This window comes from Struthio camelus, chromosome 5 (genome assembly GCF_040807025.1).
Source record: "Struthio camelus isolate bStrCam1 chromosome 5, bStrCam1.hap1, whole genome shotgun sequence".
Taxonomy (NCBI): domain Eukaryota; kingdom Metazoa; phylum Chordata; class Aves; order Struthioniformes; family Struthionidae; genus Struthio; species Struthio camelus.
This window is the reverse complement of record NC_090946.1, coordinates 65155814-65173483: the sequence shown is the minus strand read 5'-3', so window position 1 is coordinate 65173483 and position 17670 is coordinate 65155814. Positions and strand designations below refer to the sequence as shown.

The 17670-nt window shown below is 42.2% G+C and overlaps 1 protein-coding gene across 5 annotated transcripts in view; it reads left to right on the top strand.

Moving 5' to 3' along the window:
- The window catches only part of TTC7B (tetratricopeptide repeat domain 7B), a 145691-nt gene that overhangs the window by 538 nt on the left and 127483 nt on the right, over window positions 1-17670 (top strand). For 4 of the 5 annotated variants that reach the window (XM_068946800.1, XM_068946801.1, XM_068946799.1 and 1 more), the window contains exons 1-3: window positions 161-460; window positions 13430-13584; window positions 14738-14906. In XM_068946800.1, coding sequence (XP_068802901.1) covers window positions 340-460; window positions 13430-13584; window positions 14738-14906 — 445 coding nt within the window. In that variant the 5' untranslated portion in view covers window positions 161-339. Of the gene's footprint in view, window positions 1-160; window positions 461-13429; window positions 13585-14737; window positions 14907-17670 lie in introns of those variants that run through there. The other variant, XM_068946802.1, reaches the window with a different exon arrangement.

Sequence of the window (17670 nt, the reverse complement as noted above, 5' to 3'; positions counted from 1 at the left end):
GGCGAGCAGCCCGCAGCCCCGCCGCCTCCCGCCGCGCCCCGCAGGCCGGGGGAGGGGGGCGGCTGCGCGGGCCGGGCCGGGCCGGGCCGGGCCGGGCCAAGGCGGCGCCGCCTCCCCGCCGCCGCCGCCCCGCGCTCCCGCCCTGCGCCGCGCCGCCGCTGCCCGGCAGGTGGCGCCGCTGCCGGCGCTCGGCCCCGAGCTCGGCGCCGGCCGCAGCCCCCAAGCTCCGCCGCTCCCGCCGCCGCCGCACAGGCGCCCGGTGGAGCCGCCTCCTCCTTCCCGCCCCGCTGCCCCGGCCCCTTCCCCTTCCCCCGCCGGGCCCGGGCCCCGGCCCCGGCCATGGCCACCAAGAAGGCGGGCTCGCGGCTGGAGACGGAGATCGAGCGGTGCCGCTCCGAGTGCCAGTGGGAGCGGATCCCCGAGCTCGTCAAGCAGCTCTCGGCCAAGCTCATCGCTAACGGTGCGGGGCCGGGCGGCGGGCGGCGGGCGGCCTCGCCTCGCAGCCGGCCGCAGGCAGCGCCGCGCCGCGCCGGGCCGGGCGGGCAGGGCAGGGCAGAGCGGGCGGCAGCAGGCCGCGGCGGCGGGCCCGCGGCGAGCGGGGCTCCGGCGCGGCCGGCAGGTGCAGCCGGGCGGGCCGGCGTGAGGGGCCCTGCGGGCCGCCCGGCTACGCCGAGGCGCCGGGGGCAGCCGGAGGGGCCGCGGGGGCAGGAGCAGGAGCCCCGCGGGGGGCGGCTGCGGCGGCGGAGCGCGGCCCGGCGGGAGGGGAGGGGAGGGGAGGGGAGGGGAGGAGAGAGGAGGCTGCTGCGCGGGGGCTGAGCCCGGCCGGGGGGCGCCGGCGCGACCCTCCCGCCCTGGGAGCGGCGCCGGCGGGACCGGCGGCGCCCGGCGGCTGCGTTTCTCCTCGCTGGCAGCGCGGCCCTTCGGGTTGATATCCTAAACTGCTGACCGGCCTGACGGTTTATCGTGGGTGTTGCTGTCTTGCAGGCGCACATGCTGCCGGCGAGCGTAAAGCCCTGAATGTCCCTCTGCCTGTAATTCCTGTGCTCCTGCACGGCCCTGCTGCTTCATTTTGTTTCTTATTTCAAGCTGTGAATGCTTTGCGTGGTCCTTTATTTCTCATCTCCTTGACTTTTAAATTAGGGAAAGGAGGTGAAAGGTGATATGTTCTTATGGGCTGTGGAAGCGTCTAACGAACTGGGGAGGCGCAGGGAAACTCGTCTCTTTGGCAGCGGGTTCCTGAACCTGCTTGGCTCTGGGTGTGAGAATAGACCTGGGGATAGCGTCTACCTCGCCGGGCTCGCTCGTCTGCCTGCGGGACTTTTAGGGAGATCTTAAAGTCTGGAGATGCAGAACTTGAGGTGACTACAGAGAAGAGAAGTTAAAGCAGAGAGAAGATGGGGTGTGATGGTGGTATGGTTGGGAGCAGAGGCAGTGGCAGCTTCACACATTTAGGCAGAGAAGAAAACTGTGCGGATGAGGTCTGTGGAAATACAAATAGAAGAGAGAAAGCCCGAATCAGTGGAAAATAAGGTTTAAAAGTCAATCTTATGCGGCTCCATTATGAGGGAATATTGACTAGTTATATTATCAGTTCGAGGAAAAGTAACCGCTTTCTTGAGCGTCTGGTCAAGAAGAAGGTCATCGTCGATTGGGATGTATTAAGGTTGACCAGAGTGAGAAGAAGGAGTATTTTTCGTAGTTTGAAGGAAAAAGTTGCTAACAACATGTGGTTTCTAAGACTTAGAGAATTTGACAATTTAAGGAAGAACTTATATCTGCAAAAGAGCCGAAGAAAAGGCTGAACTCCAAATAACAGAATCTTGTTGAAAGGATTATAATATTTTTTTAAAATAAGGAGTTAGCAATAAAATTTCAGAGAGATAGAGCTAGGCAGAAGAGAACTGTTGATGGGTTTCTGAGCATAGCTCAGAGGTAGGTCGGTGTTTGGTTGCTGGTGTTAGTACTCCCAGTGAAATTTTTAGTCTCGAAAGCTGTCCAAGAAGTAGCTTGTTAATTTAATCCTTAGTTTGGCTTCAGTTCTCTGCCTTGAGTATTTTCTACCCAACTCAAGCATATTGGAGAAGATGAGAGGAGGGAAGGAGAGGAAGTACCTTCATTTTGTCCGTATACTGTTGTGTAGGGAATTGTCTCTGACTCTTGAATGTTGCAGCATTTTAATTGAGGCAAGAGGGCCATTTGAATTCCTGGCAAGAGGGCTTTTTATTCCTTGAACCCAGATGGGAAGGGTCCTTTGGGGAAATCCTCTTATATTTTCCTCAGTCTTACACTGTTGCAAGTCACTGGCCTATTACTTTATCTGGACCTCTTCACACCTGGAAACTAGTCACTTTTGTAGAAGAGTACTTGTCGCAGATTTTAAGAGGCCACATTATTATTTGGATTGCCTTGCGCTCACATGGTATTTTCTATATTTTTCCATCCCTCAAAGCTTGCAGCCTAAATTAGATCAAGGAATAAATAACAATGACAGCTCCTAGGATGAAGCAGTGTGCGCGTGCACACGTAAGGTACTAGTGAATACTTTCAGAGAAGTGCAGCTCTTGAGAGGTGCAGCGTTTTATGAGTGGACTTGATTATCGTATTGTTTTCTCTGTTTTGTTCTGCTGATGGCTCCTAATGCATCAAGTCCCTCAAAGAATTAGGGATCTTGTTAAAACCTGGCATTGGATCACATATAAATGTCAGTTTATGTAGGATTTTGGATGCACAAAAATGGCATTTACCGGAATTAATTTCTATATCTGATGGATTGTATTTGCAAGGCTTTGTGAAGGTACTGAGCTTTAAGATAAAACAGGGGAGAGAAATAAAGGGTTGGTCGCTGCCTTCAGTATTCTGTAAGTCATAGTCACAATTTGGATCGTGGAGAATATATGTTCTTTGTCCAGCCTGTGACTTGCATTGTTTTTGCCCAAAAGGATAGATGAAAGAAAGGTCTTTAACGTAACTCAGTTGTTAGGCACTTACTCAGTTTGTTTCTTGTTTCTGTCCATCAGAACCAGAACTCAGCAGCAGCAGTAAGATCTGTACGACGTAACACAAATCTATTTGAGATCTTACTTTGTGAGCACTTTGATTGCGTCAAAACTATTATGTGCAGAATTTACGAAAATAGTAGCAGCTGGCATAAAAACCATCATGCTACTCTGAGGTTCGCAAAGATGTGACGCTTGGCTGATACATAAACTGACTGACTTTAAGGAGGAGGCCTCTCTTCAGGATTCACATCCTGGATATGCCTTAATAAATAGAGCAGAATGAGACAAGCCTGAAGTTGCTAGAAATATGATCTTAACGCAGCTTTCACTGATGAAACTGTGCGAGTTAGCTTAAGTGACAAAAAGCTTCCTTCTAAGAAAATGGTCTGAAGAAATCTTGGTTCCATTTGTTGAATTTTGCCTAACACACAAATGAACAGAATGGTGGTGAAGCCCTATCGCAAGAGTTAGTAACAACTGTAAGGGCAAAATGAGTTGTTTGCAGTTTGAAAAAGTAAAAAATCAAGTGTTGAATATATAATATTAATGAGAGAGAATGTATTTTAAGATGTGGCCAGAACTGGGAAACATAAGTTACAGAATTCTCTTCTATTTTAAGCCATTCTGAATGGGCCACTTATAATTTAAGGCCTTAATTAAAGGGGGAGCAAATGGAACTTTGTATTCCAAAAATTGGTTGGCATCAAAAACTGTTATGTGCAGAAAATTCAACATGCAGTAAGAGATTTTCTCTAAGATCACAGCTTAGTGTAGTAGTCCCCCAAAATAACTAGTGATAGCTGCAACACTTTGATTTTAGTGATCACATGTAGTTGAAATCCCCATTAATGTTTTTCCGTTACCAGTTTTATATTTGAAGAGATCTGTGAATTTGCTGTTCTGAAACACTGGCAAAGACTTACAAAATACCAATGATATTTTTTCAGTAAGTTTGCCATAATACGTTGGTCTTACAGATGACTCGTGTGTTCTAGTGAAGTGCTCATCTTCTGGAGGGTGTGTTTTGAAGCCTCTTTGCAACTTTTTAAATTTATTTTTTAATGAGCTTATTACACCATTCGTGGTTCTGGGACTTGGATGACTGAATTTTTGTGGACTTCAAATGATAATTTTGGAAGTTAGCATTCACATTTCAAAGTTGCTTGTAAGTCATGAGTTTATGATGAAACGGTAGCATCTCAAAGGAAGTTATTGCAGTGGACTTTTGTGTGAAGATTGTAGCTGCTCACAACGTTCTCAGAACATCAGTGTTCAAATAGTTTCTTTCCTTCCTTCAGAAACACAGTGAGGAAACCTTAGGTCGGGCCAGTGGCAGGCTGAGTGGATAAAGTAAAGAATGCGTGAATTTCCCTGAGTATTTCCGGCCATTCATTGTCACCACAATCAGAACCTGACCTTGCTCAAGTGCAGTGCGATCTGTGCTTCTCTCTGGAAAAGCACTGAGGAGGCAAATTTCTGTAGTTCCAGTGAGGTAAAATGCTGTAGTTCTCTAGAAACCTTAGCTGATGTGAAATATTACATTACTTAGGCAAGGGAGAGAATGCATGCCCCTGTAGCTTGCTGATCTATATGCTACTAAGAGCACTGTGACATTGCCATGAAAATAGAATGTTGCCTAGAGATACTGAGTGTGCTGATGGGAATACACCAGCCGTTGAGCGTACCTCTTTCTTACTTGCTTTCTTACCAATTGAATTTCTTACTCCCATTACTAAACTTTTTTTTTTTTTCCTTGTGATCTTTGCTCTACCTGCCTTCCCCTCTCAACACGTAGTTGCTAATCTATCTTTCCTCACATTTGCCTTGCACAGTAAGGGAGCACATGGGAACCGAGGCCAGTTGGGAAGAGTACCAAAATCAAAGGATTAGAACATTTTTGTGTGATTATTTTTGTTTGTCACTTTCTGTGCTTTTTGTACCTCTGTATTTGAAAAGGAAGTAAAAATAGTAACAACTTACCAGTTTTCATTTGTTTTGTTCCCTTGTGAAATTCAGGCCTTCAGATGCATGGGTAAAGCTTATCCTTAGGGTAAACCAGGGTTTTATAAACCTCTTCAGACTCACGCCCTTCTTTGAAGGTGTTTACGAAATTTGTCTGTTTTTTTATACCTATAACTTGTAATGCAATTTATATATGCAGAGCTTTTGGAAGAGGTCTACACCTCTACCAGAGAAGTTTGCAGACCACTGGAGTGACGTCTTTTTGTATTTCTACAAAAATGAGGTGTATTCTTTCTTTGTGGTCTTTCTTGTTTTCCTTCCTTCCTTTGGAGGCATGAGAGCGTTTACTTAACAAGCATGCCAAGTCACATATTCTGCTGAATGAAGAGCAAAGATGGTGGTGGCACTTACATGGATTGCCTTATTTTTGACTGACAGCTTTGTTTCTTCAGATAGCCAGAGGTGTTACAACAGTGCGAGTAATGGTGCTACTTGTATTCCAACTGACTTGTCATCTGGAAGGAAGAATGCCAGCGTAGTCAGGCTGTGATTTCACAAGTAACCAAGCTGGTCTAACACCTTGCTGGTTTTGCGAGGAGGAGGTCTTTCTTCCTGCCCGTGCTCAAGCTGCTCCTTCTCTCTGCACTTTCTCCTGGCTATATGTTCCTGCATTCCCCCTTGTATTTATGAACACCAGAGGTGAACACTTAACATGGTGGCCTAGCAGAAAACTGTGCGCTCCTCTTTCTGGGTTAGTTTCTGCTGGCTTACTGAGCTGGATGATTTCACTGAGGGGTCTGAAGAATGTAAGAGCTCAGGGAAGGTGAACAGTGGGAGCGCCCAGCGGAGGGCAAAAGCGAGTGGGGTTTGGAGAGGGAGATGTCCCCTTCTTGATGACTATGCTGGGAGTGACTCGCCCCTTGTATGGAGCCGTGTAATTGGTCTGAGTGGAATGAAGCAAGTACTTCTGGGTGTTTGAAGCTTATAGCCACTTAATTTATAAGGATTCTTCCATATTTTGTACGTGAAATTATTTTACAAATTAACCTTTACGTAAATATGAATGTTGTATTGGTTGCACTCTGCTCTGTTTAAACATTGTAAGTACAAATGATAGCCTGACTTGTCAGTGCATATAACTGGTATATATTGGTGTAGAGCTGCTCTAGGTTTCTTTAGCCTAACTTCAGGGGTTAAAGTTGTATAAAGTTGTGTAAGGATGTATCTTGTAAATGATCAGATTTTAGGATTTGATGATTAAATTCCCTGCAATTTTGTCTGCACTGAACATGATTTAGTCTGTGATCTGATAGGTGGGCCTGCAGACAAGAAAGGGGTTTGTAGAAAGAGAAGTGGCAGGATGGTGGGATAAATTGGAAGGAGTGAGGATATCTGGCTACTAGTGAAACATTGTTTGGTAGCAAGACCTGTAATCGTTAGAGAGCGTTTCCTCCAGAGCCTGGAGTGGAGATAAGCACGTTGGATTTTGGCATTTCTCTGGCATCAGCAAACGTCTGACAGAATGCATAGTGGCAGCTGCTAGTAAGCTACTGTGATCAGAGGATATTAGGAGTTACTCTGGTGCTTCAGGAGGCAGCGTTGCGTGAGTTTCTGCAGGTTCCCATCTCACTGCCAATCTTTGTATGATTCTACTGAAAAGGTGTATGTGTAAATGGAAATCCTTTAGTATAACCTTGGGTTGGCTTCAGGAGAAGGGAATGCATTAAAGGTATTTTTTAATGTGGTTTCTATAGGCACCCGTTTAAAAGTAATTTAAAATTTTCTTTTTATACGTTTTGGTACAGCTTTATAAGACTGCGTGCTGTTCTTTTTTTTTTTTCCTACAGGGTCTTTGTTCATTCCGGTCACCGAATAGACTGACCTCTGGAGATAGAACTATAAATCTTCAGACTGGAAGGGTACAGTCAGTATCTCCACAGTGCTTGTGGAGTTATCGCATAAGAAATCTCTAAAACGTGTAATAATGTAGTAGAAGAGAGCAATTTGGCATAAGCAAACTCTGTTACTAAGTTTGTCACCAGTATTGGTATTCTAGAGATGACATATGAAGAGTGATTAATCAAAAATGGTCATTTTAACACAGCTGCTCTGCAGTTGATGTTTCTGTAATATGTAAAATGTGGTAAAGCGAAGAAAGCATTTCGAAATGTGTGCTTGTATCTTCTGCAAAAGAGGAGAGGGTCAGGATCTGACCCTATCAGATACTTAGGTTTAGTTATCTTTGATAATTGAAGTAGGTCCTGAATGTTTAATCTGCACTGAAGGAAAGGAGGAAATAAAAAAAGGACCTGTGTGGGACAGTATTTAGCAAATGCTACTGTTCCACTGGTAGGTTCCCCAGTTAAGCAGCTAAAAATATTGTATTTTACATATAATCTGGAATTGTGTATTGTTGTTTTGTTTTTGTAACTTTTTCAAGTTACTTGAGCTAGAGCTTCTGCTTTACTAGAACAAAGTAGTAGTCTTTTCAGCTGTAAGCATGTTTGGTGTTGGAGCCCTGATGCAGACAACTCCTTGGGGAACAGACACCCACTGCGTAGTTACGGAGTCAGGAGTTGGAGGGTGTTGCCAGGTTTCACAAAAGACTTACCCCCTTCCTGTCCCAAAAAGAGGCTTAAACTGTGCTCTTTCCGCAAAAAGTGGGTGAGAGATGCCTCTTGGCTGTAGGCAAATCCTGAATGCAGCTCACCTGAGTTCAGTAGCTTGTTTTCTCTCAGTAAAACTTACGGAAAGGTGACCAAGATATGAAAACGCCACCAGTTTCCACACCCTTCCCTATTGCTTCTGCAGTTAATTACGTGAACAAGTTGATGCTTATCTTTCAAGTGTGCCTTACTTCAAATTCATGTTGGCTGGGCTCATCTTCCAGTCAGACTTCTGTTTTTCTTTCTACCGTTTAATTACAGTCTCTTTACCTTAACAGGGAGAAAATGCTATGCTTTAATCAAGGCTCTATTTGGATTGCTCTAGAGCCAAGTTTAAGGAGAGGGGGACCTCCTGATAAACAGCTGATAAAAGAAAAAAAAATCAACTGCTAAAATATGCTTTCTGTCTTAAAACTGACGGTTATGTACCCAAGACAGTCCCCTCTGTCTGAGGGACAGATGTGGGCTGTTGCCTGGCAAGAGTTTATTTGTGGCTTCTCTAGTGGAGCTAGTGGGGAGATGGGGACATGAGAAAACTCTTTTGGGAGTGATTGGCTTTTGGAGGTGGTGAGAGATTCCAGGATCCCCTCTTCTGGGGAAGAGAGGCTCATCTCTCTGTGTGGTTTCTTCTGAGCTTTGGGTCTTTGGTCAGCCCCTAGATGAAAAAATGACTGTTTTGGCCGGAGAATGAATCAATGAGTACTGAGTGCTCGATTAATACTGAGAGCTGTTCAAAGAGTGAAGGTGAGAACGGAGACTCCTGGATGGTGAGGATAAGGAGAAAGGAAGTGTTCCCCATGTATGAGAAGCTGGGCGGAGTCAGGGTCTCTTCAGTCTCTTATTTTTTCTTTTTTATCAACCTACCGTCTTTTTTTCTTTTCCTTGACTTCAGAGAGCAGAGTTTGGATTCTGTTGGCATCATCTGTCAAATTTGTTAACCTCAGTCACTGCAGTGTAGCTCTCTGGTAGAGCAAGATCCTGAGCCACTGTCTCCGTGACAGCAAAGTTTTGCTTTGCCTTCCACTGAAATTGGCTCAAGGCCCTTTTGTGGTCAGTAGTGTCAGGGAAAGTGGTTTGCCCTTTGAGACAAGCCATGGAAAGAAGGAAGACTGAAAAGAATACCGCAGTGTGTGCTTTTCTTGTTCTCTAAGCTACTCTTTGTTCTTCGTTGTAACCTAAACAAAATGTAAATGGATGAAAGCTAATTTCTGATCATTCTCCTTCAGTGTGGCTGCAAGAACAATGGAGGCTTTTAGTATTAATAGTTGCCGTTTGCTCTCAAATATGGAAACGTACTTGCTGTTTCCAATTAAAACACCCAGCGGTGGTGGTGATCCTGTTTGCTGCACATCATGCTTCCCGGTGTTGTAGATACGACCTGCATTTTTTTTCATTGCGTGTGATTGAATGAGCTAAGTTTAGTTCAAACGTACGTTTATCAAATTGGATGCTGTGAGGCTTCCTGTTTTGATTATTGAGCAGGAGGGTTGGGCAAGGCGATCTCCAGAGGTCCCTTCCAACTTTGGCCATTCTGTGAATCTATCTGGTGATCTTAGTGTTTTACAGGTGAAGCTGGAAGCTTGAGCAAATAAAGAGCTATGAAAGTAATTTATTTTTAAACAGCTATTGCATTTTTCTGTTCTGTGCTGTCATAAAATAAATTTCACTAGCAGTGGTGCTGTGGGGGTAATTTGCTTAAGCTGTAAGCGTATGCATAAATAGTCTGGGAAACCTGTAGTAATGGACTTCAGAAAATGCTTAATAGTAGTGTTCTTTGGTTAGTGGTCACAAGAGCTCCAATTTCCCTCCAATTTGTGTATGCCTAGTGCAGCTGCTTGTTGAACTGGTTGAACAGGGATTGTAGTAAGGCTGAAACTAGTAGATGCTCAAGCCATTGAGCAATAAGCCATGGTTTATTTCAATTCTGCATGAAGAAAGCTGAGGGAATTTAGTTATTTTTAGTTAGTTATTAGTTAGTTATTAGTTATTTCTGGGACTTCTGCTTGTCGACGCACTGTGGCAGTAGTTCATCATCTCCCAGGCTGCAAGTCGTTCTTCCACTTAAGATTCGGCAGTTGGATGATGTTCTTTCTTCCTTTTTGGGGAGGGATGAGGAATTTTGTAAAACTTACTGCCAGACAACACACTTCTGGCTTTCTGAAGTGTTAAAGAATGTTAATTGTAGACATCACTGTTTTCATTGTAAGTATCCTTGAAGGTGTATTTCAGCTCTTGAACCAAAGAACTGTTGTCACGCTTCATTTTTCTTTTTCTTTTCCTGTTATTTGGGATTCCTTACTGTGCTTGACGTTTGTGGTTCCTCAGTATCCTTTGGAAATGAAGTTTGCTCAGTGAGGTGTTAAACTGAATGAAAGGAAAGAGGAACACTTATTGAATGAAATACTTTGTTTTGGATGGATATAGATCAGGGCTGAAGCGTCTACTCATACATCCCTTAAAACTCGGAGTGAACAAACATTTTTATCCATTTTTAAGTCACCGCTTAGCTTTAAAAATGTAATTAACAAAATTTATCTTCGTTGTTTCTCTCCCAAAGAGAACATTACTGTGCTGAAACTCAAGTATTATTTTTAATGCCTACTCTTATTTTTTTCCTTGCTTTTTTAAAGTGTCAGGAGACTCATAAACAGCAGTTGTGTACTCAGTTTTTCTCTCTGGAGCTTTCTGAACATTGGTAGTAAAATGCCTGTGTTGAAAGGACCCCTCGGTGACCTATTCTTTGCAAGGCAAATAATTGAATCCTGTGAATGTGTTCTGAAGCACAGTTTTATAAGTTTGTAGTTGACTGCTGATCTCTGAGACACTTTCACACAGCGCATGTAAACACTCCTTACGCGTACCATGGTATGAAAATGAGACTAACCTAAATGACATTGCTATGCAAAAACGACTGTCTTTTCTGTGTATGCAGTTTATGCTCTGATTTCCAGGGAGGTGGAACAGTCAGAGAAAGTAACTCTACAGAGGGATATGCTAAAGGTATTTTTGAACTGGTAGCTCTGGTTATACTACTTAACTCTATTATCAGTTTATAATAATGCAGTAGCTAATGAAATGTGGACTTCAGAATGAGACTGTCCAAAAGGGATTTGATATGAAATGTCAGGGTTGGATTTGATCCTTACTACTTTTTTCTAGTTTGCATCTAAAAACTGAAGCTAGGCAAGTTGTTAATTTTTATCAATTGCAGTAAGAATTCTGTTTGAAGGAAAAGAAAGAAGCTGCAGAGAATGAACTAACAAAATAGATGTTGGGTATCTTTAAAAAAAAATCTTATGTTAGCATATTACTTCTCTTGGAAAATTTGCCTTGTTGCAGAAAGTGACAACTGTCTGTAGCGTTTGCGCTTTTTAGTATATTGTATCAGTGCTTGCAGATAATGTGTTGATATTGATGGAGAATTACTCCATGCTGGCATACTTAAGGTATGAGTCATTAGGTTGTTTTTTTTTTTTTTTAATAGATAATGGAGAAATTGGAAACCTGTGTGCAGTTGCAGCGCTGTGATCTCACTGAGATTACAGAGCTGTGATGGGTTATCGCACCTGATTGGACCGCCTTGGCAGAGGTAGAGAGACGTTGCCGGAGCATTAATGGCAGTCTTGTGGAGTGAAGCATTACCCCTGATAGAGGAAGACTGAGTTAGGCACAGTGAGCAGCATGCACAACTCCATGGGTGACTCCGTCTGGGTTGCCTGTGAGAGTGCTGAAGGAGTTGGCCAACGTCGCTGCGAATGCACATTGAACAGTACAGTTTGCTTGTTAGTACCACTAAGTAGCTGTCAGTTTTGCCACATGAGTGTTGAACAGGCATATAAAAGCAATTTTTTGGTTGGCGAGTTGGAGATTAGTGGGTAATAGAAGTTTAATTAATATACTGTAGCTTTATTACTGAGTAGTAGTAATATTTTTGCTTTGGACTGGGAATTCTATGCCTTTAAGACATCTTTGAAGGATGCTGAGCGTCACAGTTTCTTAGAGTGTCTCTAAAGTAAGGATGCACTAGGGAAATGTTTTATTTCCCCTTCTTTATCTTTTAGGGCGCCAACATTTTTTGACTGCAAAAACTGTAGCCCAGATACAAAACTGTATCTGGGATGCATTGTTATCATGAGGATGAACTGAGCAGAAGTGGCACAGTTTGGGCAATACAAAACACACGTGAAGAGTTGTTAAAGATGCTCTTAAAAGAAGCTTGTACATGTGAAAAGTGACACCTAAGATTATTTAGTGTTATCTGATCGAGATATGAGATGACTAGCTAATCTATCTGAATAAACTTTTATTTGGTGGTGAAAGGAACGTAATTGTCACTGCCAGTCTGGGCCTGACAAATCGGACAACTGTGCTCTGAAAGTCAGAAAATCAAGCAAAGTAGTAACTAGGCAGTATCTGTGTCTTGTCTTATCTTCGTCTAGGAGCTGAGATCCCTTTGTTTTTGCAGTATAGTTTAAAAAGTAAAATGTTAATGGATGGTAGATGAGAACAAACAAGTGTCCAGGTCGCCATGAATGTCGTTCCCGGAATATCAAATTTAAAAATATGAACAAGTAGTTCCTTTAATGTCTTTGCTATTTGGTCTCTAAACTCCCTTTTCAAGAAAGTGTGATTTAGGATTCAGCAGCTGACTTGAGGTTTCAAGGGAAAATTTTTCAAGGTTTTTGTTGTTTGAATTGGTAGGGCATACTACAGGACAGCACTAGTCCTTTTAGCTTACTTTTTAATGGCGTTGTATGTAGGTTAGATGTACTAGTCCAGCTGACTCAGGACTGTAATTTACTGCAGTTGGAGATGAGATAATGCTGATGTGTTTATAATTCCTGAAAGAAGGATTTTTCTAGTAATATCAAGTTCCACATATTTTTGGTCTTTCTTTTCCTTCCCTTCTAAGGACACTGCTAAAGGTTAGGGCTGTCAGTACCTGCTAGGTTGTCAGCTTTTTGTCTTCTGTTTTTTAAAAATAATTTGTTTTTAATTCAAATTCAGGTTATTCAGCCATTGGTTGCAAGACATGATCTAGTATCTTCAGATCCCAGATAATGAGGTGATATCTCACTGTTGTCTCATCCCCAGAAAAACTGCTCAGCAGATTTCAGTAAATAAGTCTGGTGGTCTTGGATAAGGGCGAGGTAAAGGATGACCAGTTTCTTGGTTTTTCAGTGAATGTGTGCTCTCTCCAGCTTTGCTGGGCAACCCGGTATTACGATCTATCTTCGTATCTGAAAAGCGGGAGTATGCCTCTCAAGAAACTGGGAGAATGACAGGAAATTGAATTTCATACAGAAGACTTCATGTGACTGGAGCCTCAACAAGGTCTGGGCAATATCTATGTAGTTACAGCTTAGATCTGAATGATGATCAAAGCTGTACTGAGGGACGCGCAACTTGTAACTTGTTGGGCAAATTAATCCAATATCTCTGTTCATATTTGGAACTACATCAGGCATTTTATGAAACAGGTGCACATTTGTCAGTAATACGAATGTTAAAAGCGTCTCTTGTCGCAGTCAGAAAGGTACAAGACGTGTTAAGGCTTTGGAATGAAGTGTTGTTTTTTGAGGGAGAGGGGAAGTGTACTGGCTTCCAGTTAATGCTCCAATCCATTATAGCTTAGAGCATGGGAGACTTGCTTCTAAGTTGTATTAAATCAGAATAACTGACTCTGTGTTTGTATTGATTAGCTTATGTTTAAAATTCAGATCTGCAAATGGTTGCCGCCACTGAAACGTTAGTGAAATAAGGTGACTTCTGCTATTTCATGTGTTTGTTTTTATTTTACAGATGACATGGCAGAACTTCTTCTTGGGGAATCCAAACTAGAACAGTTTTTGAAGGAGAATGCTCTTAAACAGAGTAGTAGCCCCCGGGGTCCCCGGCCAAAGCTGATTGACGTCAGGAAGCATCTCACTGCAGCACTTGACAGAGGAAACCTAAAGGTATGTAAGTAACTCCGAGCAAGAATTAGAAAAGTTAAAATTGACTAGAGTAGTCTGCTAGTTCTGAAAAAATTCAGAAAGTTCTTGTGTTTGGGTTTTTTCATTATTATTTTTATTTGTATATTATTCCCAGAACATCAGTGGTATGCTATTTCGTGGATTTTTGTTCCTTCATGGATATATGTCCAGATAAATTTCTTAAATTTTCTTTTATTAGAAGAACAAGAAAATTGGTGTGGATTTCAGGGATGCTTAAGTTAGGTACTTTCAGCATGTTTTATGAAAGTTTTACTTGGTATATATAATGCACTGCAAAGAACAGTGCAATTAGATGGAAAAATGTTATAGAAATACAAAACATTTCACAAATTCCTGAAATACTCTCATAACTATTCAGGAAAGGTTTCTTTAAGTTACAGCTGGGGCGGGGGGGAAGGTAAGGAGAGGGATTTTTGTCTTCATCTTTTGATATTCTTAACCATTCTGGTCCTTCTTTGCTTAATCATTGTTGTAAGCTACTACATCACTTTATCTTGTCTGTATTCATAGCCGTCTCTTTTGAGAAATGAGAAGAACCTTGTTTTACAGTAATCTCTAACTTCCTGTGTTGCACTTCCAGTGATCTGCAAGAGTATTACTTTCTCCTCCCGTTAATCTTTTTCAAGACATTTCTCTATCCTAACACTTTGAAATTGTGCAAATGAAATATATAGACTGTGGAGCATATATTATGAAGTTTTTGAACTCCATTGTTTTGAACTGTGCTTGTGTTGTTGGGGAAAAAAAAATCACTGGAGGGGTTGTAATGATAGGTTGTCTTTAAATAGTTTGTTACCTAGCAAATGCTGGCTGTGAGGTACTTCTGCTGCATGCACAGATGAATATGTGAAAGTGTAAAATGACTAACGGAATGAGAATAAAATTACTGTTCAGTAGCTTGGCGGAGTACCATTTTGTGGATTTAGCTCCCACCCTAAGCTTCTCAAATGTTGCATAAAGATAGAATTTTGATCATTCATTGCTCTGTATTGCAAGAGAGATACTGGGGGTTTCTATAGTGAACATATAAAGAAAGGGACCAAAGCATTGTCAGTTAGGCAGTTTGGTGTGTTGTCTCAGGGCAAAAAAGCTTTTTTATTCCTCGTCCTTCTAGCCAGAATTCTTACAAGAAGCTAACCTAATTATGGCCAAGTTAAACTACGTGGAAGGTGATTACAAAGAAGCTCTGAACACGTATTCCAGAGTTGGAGTAGATGACTTGCAGCTAGCTGCAGTGCCACCCTACAGGTTAAGGATGATTGCTGAAGCATATTCTACTAAAGGTGAGATTGCTCTTTACACAATAAGATTGCATAAATTAATGAGGAAGTAATTTTTAAAAAGTTAATTGCCTAATGTTAAAGAACTTTTTGGTACCCTGTTGATGATACGCAAGCCAAAAATACTGAATTTGCGGATAATTAAGAGAACAGCTTGGCCCCTTTAAATTATTCAGAGTTCGTGCTAGGTTGGCAAGACTCTTAACCTCTATTAGTATTTCCATTTTAACCCTGCCACCACGCAATGCAATTTTATAATGTTTGTGTTGAAAAGTCCTTCAGTATCTAAATATCATGATATATGTGGCTAGATACTAATAAATAGTATTAACTCTATTCCTGAAAGTTAAGAGTTACAAGAGTGGTGCAGTGTGGCACACGCGTGTATTGCAACGGCTGTGGACAGAACTGAAGAACCACGATTTACTGCACCTTTTACCAAATGTTAAAATGCTTAAGCTAAATTTAAATTGCTACTTTATTTAATATTGTTATTACTGTTTTGCTCAATTAAGCTACTTAAAGCAATGCTTTTCTTGTGGAGTTTTATTTTTGGCTTTATCTTTGCTTTTTTTTTTTTCAGAAAGTGACATTTATTTTTGAAATTTTTATTATTGTGTGTTTTTCTGAATGGTCTAGTATAGTGGAAACTGTAACGCTGGCTTTGTGTCTGAAGGTGGCACTGCCACTTCAGTTTAGAAAACTCATTAATGGGTTGTAAGCTGGGTCAGGGTTTTCGGGAAAGTGTCAGTTTATAAGCTGTGGGTTTATTCAAATTTACTGTGCCTAAATATATTTGATTTGGCCTGCTGTGTTAAAGGTTGGATTTGGTGCGCATGCATACTTTTTTTTTTTTTTGTTACGGCAAGAGGCACGCATAGCAGCATAGTCAGCAAACGCAATTTAGAAGAGATTTCAGTAGCATCCACTGACAAGTTGGTCAAGGATCGTTTCTAACGTTAATCTTAGAGGAGATTGACTGTTTTCCACCAACTCAGTCCCCTAGTGCAAGTCTGATCAGGAAGAAGCATTCTGGTTAGAGATGTCAGGGAAATAAGAGTGTTTATTGGCAGCAGGGACAAAAGGACACTTCCTAAATCTGAGCAGTGTTTAGATCAAAATGGGAGGGGGAGCACACGGGACTTGTTATATATGACATAAGCTTGCCCAAGTCTGTCAAGCAGCAGCTCTCTTTTGAGGTGATGTCTGATATGGGCAGATTTCGGCCTTTTTGTTTGGCCTCTGTGAGGACGTCTGAATCTGTTGTGCTTGTTCAGTGAAAATGCGCTCTTGAACTTGGTCCGCTTTAAGTGCCTAAATTTGCTTATATCTCCAAGGAACCCCAGTAATTTAGTTGAATCTTTTCCCCGAGCTTAACTTTTTCGGCTCTGTTTTACACTTGACCTCTAAAGAATATACGGCAGTTGAAACATAAAGGCACCGACTTTGCAGAAAGGATTAGTGCTGTTAATTTTACTTAGGGTAAGAGAAATGCATCTCTCTACAAAACAGTAAAATATATATCTTGTCTTAATTTCTTTGCTCCCCTGGAATGTTTTGTAGGCCTGTTTTTAAAAGCAAAGAAACAAAAAAACCTTTCCACTGTTGCAGGGTGTAAGAATGCCATCTTCTGTGGGCTCTAGAATAAGGTGGAGGTCCCAGAGCAGTCTTAAAATTAACATTCAAAGTCGAGAAACATTTAGACTAATCCACAGATAAGTAGTATATAGTAATACGCAGGAGAATAGTTAAATCTCCTCTCCTCCTCTCTCTCCTCCCCGACCCTGGATCTTCTTTCTGCTCATGAGACTGGGTGATCAAACTTGCCGAAGATTTTCTTCGGAGGTGATTGGAGGCTTGCAGTTATTATCCAACTGAACATGAGCTATTCTTACAGAGAATTTGTGTTTCACTGGAATTGTATTTCTGCTTGCAGGTTCAAGGATAACATTAGCATATAGGGATATGACTTTTCTGAGCATTTAGACTCTATTTCTTTGGTCTTGAACAAATCACCATAGTACTAAGAAATGAGGAATTTTGTGCACTGCTTGTTTGCAAGCATCAGCCCAGCTGATAAACGTTCAGTGCAGCAGTCAGCAGAGAGGCAGTAAAAATACCCCTGTTTCCGTTGCCTCGTTTTAGTCCAATTTAGGGGCAAATTCACCATGAGTGGGCTTGCGAACTGCAGAGAATTTGTATCCTGTTGTGTAGTGGCCGGACTGATGAGCTCACCTCGGACAAGGGGTAGGAGAAGTAACTGATGGTTGTTGTATCTTAGTTGCTATGGAAAATCTTTCCTTATTTAAGATAGGACCACCTCCAAATGCTTACCTTCTTGCTTGGAGGTTTTCATTCTGTAGCAGAGGTGGTAGCTTGAGTAGGATGCTTCAGTTGACGTGTTGATTCTTCTACGGTTGTTACATGGCACTTAAATGAGCGTGTTATACTGTAACCCTAGACTAGCCTTTACAAGTGATCTGCTTTCCACGTGTGTATCCCATTTTCCTCTTTGTGACTATACAAAATGTATTTTAATTGTGGGGAGAGGAAATGGAATCGGAGTCTGACAGAGGAAGTGAGACCCCAAAACACTTGCTGAACTGTGGTGTTGGGCAGGTGTGCATATATGTGTGTGTGTGTGTGCGTATGTATGTATATATATAAATTTATGTTGCTATAAAGTAAGACTTGACAAAAAAAAATCAAAGTGTGACGCTTATTACTGTCTCTTTGGAGTCAGTCGGAGTGAGCATATCTGAATGAA